The sequence below is a fragment of the Macrobrachium rosenbergii genome, chromosome 5, assembly GCF_040412425.1.
Source record: "Macrobrachium rosenbergii isolate ZJJX-2024 chromosome 5, ASM4041242v1, whole genome shotgun sequence".
Taxonomy (NCBI): domain Eukaryota; kingdom Metazoa; phylum Arthropoda; class Malacostraca; order Decapoda; family Palaemonidae; genus Macrobrachium; species Macrobrachium rosenbergii.
Genome location: NC_089745.1, coordinates 52,563,116 through 52,571,493, shown reverse-complemented (window position 1 = coordinate 52,571,493; position 8,378 = coordinate 52,563,116). Strand labels below are relative to the sequence as shown.

Genomic DNA, 8,378 nt, shown 5'->3' with positions numbered 1-8,378 from the left:
GTAGCAGATTTTATAGAATATTAAATCTGATACTAAATTAGAATCTGTTGGATTGTGGTGGTGTTCATTCCAAAAATAGTCATCAAATTGATTACACTCATCTGATACATGGTTATTTAATCCCTTGAGAGTTGTATCAAAGTATCTTTTTCTATTTTTTATTCTTATAAAACCATATGTTAACTGTTTTCTAATTTTTTATTATTTGGGATGAATCTTACTTAATATTAAAGATAGCCTATTTCTCTGTGCTGATGGGCGAGGAGATATAAGCTATCGTTAACAGTAGGCAAGTATCCAAATAATAAATTTTATTATGAAAATTTATATTTTGGACTGAAACAAGACTCCAGCCTGTTTTCTTTGTGGAGCAAGAATGAGGGTATGTATACCTAACCTCAGGCAACGCCAGTTTCTCAAGTGCTTAGCAGCAGTATCCAGGGTTACTACTATATTATCTTTGCAGTATTGCCAGTCTCTAATTTTTAGCAGTTTTCAGCTGAATGGAGAATTTTTAATTGGAATAAAGCTGTTCTACTGTACAGTTATAGTTATGGGCCTTATTATATTAACTGTATGTGTATTTAAATGTAACAGCAATCTTGCTTTATGAATGCAACCTGGGTATCAAGGTTTTACATGCAGCATGAGAAACTAATGTTAGTGGCTACATATGGTGGTCATATAATGTAAAACACTCTCTCTCTCTCTTTGGAGCTGTAGCCTGCAGATTTTTGGATCAGTTGGCAACACAAAACTATCTTAGAAATTAGCAAAAGCCATTTTCAATCTAGAGTGCTAATGCTTTTTGCTGCCCTTCTGTATATTTTGATTCTTCATTATTTCATGAATATATTTTTAAATTATTACTATATTGCTTAAAATAATTTAGTCTTTTACCTTTTACAATATTTTTTTTCTGGAACTACAATGCTTAGTTAACTAGTTTTATTCCAGATGAGTCTGCTGAAAAATTAAAACAAAGCAAAAAGTACCAGTTGTTTTGTGATCCTATATCACTCATCAGATAAAAATAAATGCCCTAAAATGAAACTTGGTTGAAATAATGGACTTAGGAAGGGGTTAGTTAGTACTTTGTGATTGTACAGTTTTCAGGCAACCTTAGATATCAAATTAGGGAACAAGTTCTTGAAGAAATTCAGTCAATCATCAAAACTTTCAGTTTATCCATTTTTTAAATTTAAATGTGGATTTATCAAAGAAGCTGCAGTATTTTTAAGAACAAATCTATGTAAGCAGTACAGTACATGGGATTCAGTAGCATCTATTTTGTCTTATGCTATTGCTAAGTATCATCCTCATAAATTGCTTGAAAAGTACAAAAGATTGATAGATATCCATCACTGGATGCTGCATATTGCAAAGAAGTCCATTACTCGTCAAGCACCGTGATTCGAGTCTATTTGCCGAGTCTGTTGTTAGTAGTTACAGTATTGAAGAAATGATTGATTGTTTCCCAATACTGTATGTTGAAACATGAGCCAGGTGGGTGTTATGACTTGTTTTGAGTCACCTCATTTTATTTTGATGTTTTGATGATGTCTGATACATGACACAAAGTTCCATACATATTCTTAAATAAATCACACAGCAAAAAAATGGTGGTTAGGCTGCTGGTTCCAATTCCAAAATACGCAAAAAAATGGTGGTTAGGCTGCTGGTTCCAATTCCAAAATACGTGAGGATGAGAAGCACAGAAGTTGCCGATAGATTGTAACATGGCTGGGAAAATTAATTGGAAGTGAAAATTGTATCATGGACATTGTGCAGACATGTGCAACACAAAATTATGTCAAGTTGTTTGCAAGTTCCTTCCTTCTAATGTAGATCACCAGGAGGATCATGGTGTTTGCCTGATGCTGTCAACAATACAAATGCATGTTTACTGCAACTTTGATTCAGATTCTTCTCAACTTATGAGTGTTTGTCATCCTTTGTAACAAGCTGGGAGTAATAGTATTTGCCCTTATTTTGGTGAATTTTTTTTAATTTTTATGTCTAAAGCTGCCTTCTTGGAGTTAATTGTTACACATCCATGCTCATTGCCTTTTCAAAACTATTTATTTTTTTAATAAAATCCATCTTAGAATATTTACTATGATGGAAATATGTAAACAAAAAACAAAGCAATTTTATAAGGCAAAGTTTGGGGTTTTTCCTCTTTTGCTCCAATAAGAATTAACTAGGCTGAGAGTCAATAGACTAAAATAATGTTCATGCCTGCAGATACTTAGCATATGCCAGACTGTACATTTCACTGGTGGCATGGGGAGTTTGAAAACTCCTAATAAAGGAAATACAGTAGTTTGTGAACTTCTATACCCTCAAAGTCTGCTGTTTTGTATCTGTTCACAAAGCTCTATGGTTATATTGTATTTAAGGAACATCTACTTTTTCCAAGAGAATGATATAACAACATATTTTAGGGGCCAATTCACATTTATTGAGCTTAGCCTATGCTGATGATCTTTTTGTTCATTTAATCATGGTTACTGGTTAATAAATCCAAGGCCTTTCTAAAATTTCATTTGAATTGTAGGATCTGGCCCTTATTGGCCATTACTTTTTTCTTTGGTATTCAGACTGTAGGGAAAACCCAAACGCCTTCAGGTATACCTGGCAAGATTTTTTATATTTTCTTTTTTAGAATTTTGCATTATTAACATAGATTGCATGTATAGAACCACACTCGAGAGATCCACTAATGTTTTTGTGCACACACACACATACACACACACAGTAACCAAAGATGTATTTTGTGTACATAGAAAGAAAATAACAGTGACATCCCTGAGTCTATGTAATATAAATAATATTGCTGCATACTAGATATTTAATAGGTTATTAGATTCAATATTTTTTAAAATTCTTGGGTAGCATGTAACTACAGCCACTAACCCATAGTTTTATGGTAGCTCTTGATTTAATTTCTATTTTTTTTTTATTTCAGCTGACACAAAGTATCTTTTATTTACTCAATTTTAAGATTAATATTTTTGATGAGGTACATTTCAACATCTTTGCCCAAGCATAATTGTAAGAATTTTATTTTTTTCTCCATACCCTTTTTCATATTATAGTTAAGAATTTTATTGTATACTTTACAGTAAATCAAGTAAGTTAATTTTACAATGTGTGTACAGTTCCAAAACTAACCATGCCAAGGTCATTGTAATTTAACAGTATGCATAATTTTTTTAAAGTTATTTTATACTGAAATTCTTGTATTAAAATCTAGTCTGTATCTTCTTGCAGTTGACCAGCCTCCACCATATTCTGAGAAACAACTGCCTTACAACCCCAACTATCAGCAGTAATCCCTTACTCATCAAGGCTTTTGTGGAAAGTCTGTTGCATTGTAGTATTCACTAGACCCTAGATAATATCTTTAAAGGTGTTTTTTGACTTACCATGATATTCAAGATCATTTTCAAAGTTTGTAATATAAATTAAACTATTGCATTGTCACTTACAGTGCTTTAAAAAAATATGGCTGTATTGGGTAGTACGTATACATGTATTTGGAATATCTTACCAATAGTTTTTGAGACCTTTCCTTGTCCAAGGATTGTAACTGTGTGTTTGATAAGTAGTCTTTTTAGATTACTTGGGAATCTTGAGAATCTTTGATTTGGAGTCTGTTTCAAAACCAGTTGTGTTATACAGTGATAATTTTGGAATCTCTTGGCCTACTTATTTAAATGTGAAATCAGGAGCGTTGACAAAATACTACTGTTGATTGATGTAATTTTGTATAGCTGTTCGTTGAAGGTTTCATTATTTAGGATATAATTGGTCAAATTCTCTGTTTGCCACGGGTTTTCTTGATAGTTCTTATGCTGAGGATACAGCATGTGCTGAATATACAGAGGTGCCATCATTAATATCCTGTGATATGCTTTCAGTTAGTACACATAATTTGGTGGCCAGCCCTTTGAGTTAAGAATTTTGACTCCTGAGGTTTGGTTAAATCAGTAATATTTTCTAAATGACTTATCTACATCTTCCTCTTCTCTCAGTATCCCACTTCCCTTCCTACAGGTCACTTAAAGTTGGGTGTAGTTCACAGAATTATCAGCAGAGGGTCACATGTTAATTACTTAGTGTAATCTCTTGAATTGCATGGTAGTATTTAGTAATATACGGTATACAGATTTTGATTGCAACAGATGGTTATGGAAGTATGAGATTTTTTGTTTTTGTTTTAACAAAGAATAGATTCACAGGTCATAAAGATTGTAGTTTGTTTTTTATTTTGCAGAACATGTATATATGGTTTACTCTTACCCCATAAGTAATAAAGGTATTATTTTAATGTGATCTTTTGTCATACAAAGGTTTTGGCTGCCTATAGGAGAGTAACCAAATTTTCTTTCATAATGTTATGACAGTAAACTACCTAATATGATTTTGTAACCACCATCTGCTGTTTTTATTTATGAAATAATTAGTCATATTGAGATTATTGTTGGTGGATTTCTTTACCCTCTCTTTGAAATTGAACTTCATATTTGGTCTTTTTGAAAATAATTTGAGTCCCTGCATCAAACTCATTGACCTTCATGGACAAAGTATTAGACTGAGATACTGCCTTACCTTTATTACTATTCACAGCCAGCAGCATTTGTGTAATGTAGTTCCCTGTTAGACCTATGAAAGAATGAATGAAAATATTTTTCTCCAAGCTCATTGTTATTTATGCAGCATTGGGAACAGTTAATGCTTGTAGGTACATGACAGCTGAAAAATAAAGTTTTAATGAGGTTGTTTGTTAAATCTGTAAATTTACAGTAATGGCATTGCCATTGGTGATATGCTGTTTTACATGTTTGACTGTTAATATAAATCCTATTCACATGGAATATAAAATTTGAGAGGAAATATTTTAGATTTACTAATAAATTATCATTGATGAGAAATTCTATTTTTGTAGGAATTTGTGTAGGATAATTAAATGATTAGGTATCTATTTAAGTTATCAAATCTGCTATTACTGAAGATTAGTTTGCATAGCCTCAAACCTGCTGCACATATTCACCAACTCCTCTCGTGAAAATTTTTCTTTTCAACCATTTACAGCACATAAAAGGTGATATGAAAGGTGTATTGGACAATATGTATAGCTTAATTTGTAATATGCTCTGTATATGTGTAGTATATATACTGTATTTATGTCTTAGTGTATTTTTGGTTTAAAGTTTTAAGCTTATAATTTATACAGTGAAATGATCTTCACTTCTGGAACGTTATGTCTTCGTGTTCATGTTCCATACAGTATGTGGTTTACTTTATCAAGAGCATATTGAGTGTCTTTGAAGTGTTCACAGAATTTTCACATATCTCAATAGTAGTTAAAAGACCAGACACATAAGTGAAATAGGTTAAGGTTGTATGTTTTGTCTGGGTAATTTATGCAGTACAGTATAGGTGCTTATTTAACTCTGCTTGCAGTGATCACATCAAACACAATAGGCAATGGTAATTCAACACCAGATGAAGGTTAGTTAACTAAATTTCATTAACATGATTGTTTTTTTTTGTCCTAATAGTGAAGGATCCTCATGAAAGTTTTGATTAGTAATTTTTATTTAATAATATAGATATACCAATTTCTGATCTTTTGGGCTATTGCTCTAAATTATGAGTTTAATGGTATTTTTCAATGTAATGAAGACCAAAATCTCCAGTATGTGATGAAAATATCCAGCAAATGCCAAAATTAGGGTGAAGACGAAGAAAGTTTCCATTAGTGCTTTTTTAGTGTATTTACAATACTAAATGCAGATCGTCAGACATATGGACATTCCTCCAAAGATGTGTGTAGTACAGTATATACAGAAAATATGGGAAAATTGCATCAGAAACTATTTACTTTTGCCGTTACTTTAACATTTGTTTTTATAAGACGGGTGTTTGATGGTAAATTTAGCAGGTGTTTGGGGAAAATACCTTGAATCTGGAAATACATCTAGATCATGATTTTTCTCTTCATGTTAATGAACTGAAAATACTCAACTTTGTTTTGCAAGAGCTTGTGACGGATTTTTATGTGATTTTAGGAATTCGGCTGGGATCCGTGCATTCTTTTTAGGATTGTTTAGTTTTTACAAAGTATTATTGGAGAAAAAATGTCATTTATTTTCTACTTTATTTTTTTACTAACTCTTTTAGATTTGTAGGATGAATTTCCTCACATGTCCTAAGTAACTTCAGGCCACTGTGATGGACATTTAGTACAAGCACATCTGATAACCATGTCAAGTAGTCTATAGATTAAAGCTGTGTAGACATGTCATTGCAAATGTTGCATCAACTTCATTTTCAGAAAACATATTTTTTATTTGTTAACATGATTCTGGGAACTTTATAATGATGGTGTGCTGGACAGTGTTTTCTGTTCAGATATACTATGCTTATATTCATTGCACCTTTGGGAAGCAGCTCTTAGTGGTAGGTTTGGTAAATATATCCATTGAAGAAAAAGTTATTCACAATACATTGGTGTTTTCAAAGTGCTGGGAGTGTACAGTTATTAGAATGAGCAAGTTTATTAAAATAGGATATCCACTGTAGAAAATTTGTAAGGCTTTTTGGTGCTTGTGGTGTATGAGGAGAACTGTATGGTCTTCATTCTTGCAGTATAGTTTTATGCCAGTGAGATTTCAGATTGTTACTTCAGATGTTCTAGAAAAGAACCATACAATATTATTGTAGTGCAGTTATCAGTATACTGTAATTACTATACATAGTATTTGTCATGACTATCATGCTCAGTAATTTGTTCAGCAGAGGCTGAAGGAGGAAAGCAAGTAAAAAGTGTTCATGAAATTTAATTTTCCTTAGAGCACTTAACAGTCTTATTTGTAGCTACAGTATTTGTTGAGCTACAGTATTTGTTGACATCATACAAAGTTTTAAGTCTAATTGACTTAGTTTTTACCCATGAAGCATGCAATCCTGGTGAACTTAAGCAATTGTAGTGTTACAGTGCTTCAAAGCCAGGCTAAGGAAGTTATGGTCTAGTTAGATTCAGTGTATTCAGAACTTCAGTAACATTGAAATCTCTTTCTCTCTCTCTCTTTGATTATAGAATAATGTTGAGTCAGGTCATACTGAATGACAGATGTGCAGAATAAATGGTGAATAGAAGTTGTAATTATGAGTGAGTCCTTGAGAATAGTTTTACATCCTACTTATGCATGTGATGATTTGGTTTTTATGCTTGGCAAATTTATACTGTGAAGAGTGGTTGCGTTAAGTTTACCTTTGTAATATTGCTCGTTGGTTTTTGTTGTATGCTTGATCCTGATATGACTCTGTTTTGTTTTCAGTTGCAGTCCCAATTTGGATTATTGTAGTGTTGATAATTTCAGCTTATTTTCATTGGGTAGTGAAAGTTTTTTTTTCATTGTTATACAAATATACTAGATATTCTTTTGCAGATGTTTTTAATTTTTTTTTGACAGTATTAAGGAAGTAAGTCTTGAGCATTTATTTTTTCATCGTAACTTTATCATTAACTTTTTTGCACAAATCAAAGTACTGCACCATTCAAGAGCAATAAGTTTTTTTTTAACAACCTTTTGTTATTTAGAAGGCATTTTTTTTATTCCATAGAAATTTTTAACTCTCGGCATTACAAATGTGATAAAAGATAGATTTGTGTAAACTCTGTGGTCTTGTCAAACTTTCTGTTGAAAATTAACTGCTAGATTACAGTGGTGTTGGTTCAGTCAGAGGTGTTGCTCTTATATACAAGTAGGAAGTTCAGAAATGACAGTTGTGAAAGTAAGGAGTGGCACAGCATCCTTCTCCACAATGTTTCAGCAATTTTTTCTTCATTTTTTAATCTCTTCAAATGTGTAATTGAGATTGAGTAAACATTTCTAGTTTTTCTAATGCTGTGGTTACTCTTGTCTGTGTACAGTTTGTGACTTTTATATGTAATCTCATATGTAATAAATGCAATCAGTAATATTGTCTCATTTGACCTCTTTCAGTGTTAATTCAAGGAAATTAGTTATTGTAACAATAGTAACAGTGCATCCTTTTTTTTATTTTTTTTTTTATAGCAGTAGAGGGTAATTTATTTATGAAATCTTTGCAGAGCTGGGATTTATCCGTACTTAGCATAAGAAAACTGTTGTACCTCTTGACAGCCATTCTTGCTGCATTTTGGTCAGAGGGTTATCAGTGTCTATAATAATGGCCACCTCATGCTATTTGCCTCTCAGTTTTTTATACTTGGTGGGAGAGAAACAGGAGGCTAGCGCGGCTGCATTTCATTTACTGTATAGAAAAATGCCTCCCGTGAAAGTCATTGAAATTTTTACAGAAATAATTTCATAAATATATGA

The 8,378-nt window shown here is 32.1% G+C and overlaps 1 protein-coding gene across 4 annotated transcripts in view; it reads left to right on the top strand.

Moving 5' to 3' along the window:
* The window catches only part of LOC136838786 (uncharacterized), a 69,297-nt gene extending 61,301 nt beyond the window's left edge, over positions 1-7,996 (top strand). For all 4 annotated transcript variants that reach the window (XM_067104330.1, XM_067104331.1, XM_067104328.1 and 1 more), the window contains one exon: positions 3,277-7,996. In XM_067104330.1, coding sequence (XP_066960431.1) covers positions 3,277-3,338 — 62 coding nt within the window. In that variant the 3' untranslated portion in view covers positions 3,339-7,996. The remainder of the gene's footprint in view (positions 1-3,276) is intronic.
* The last annotated feature ends 382 nt before the right edge of the window (positions 7,997-8,378 follow it).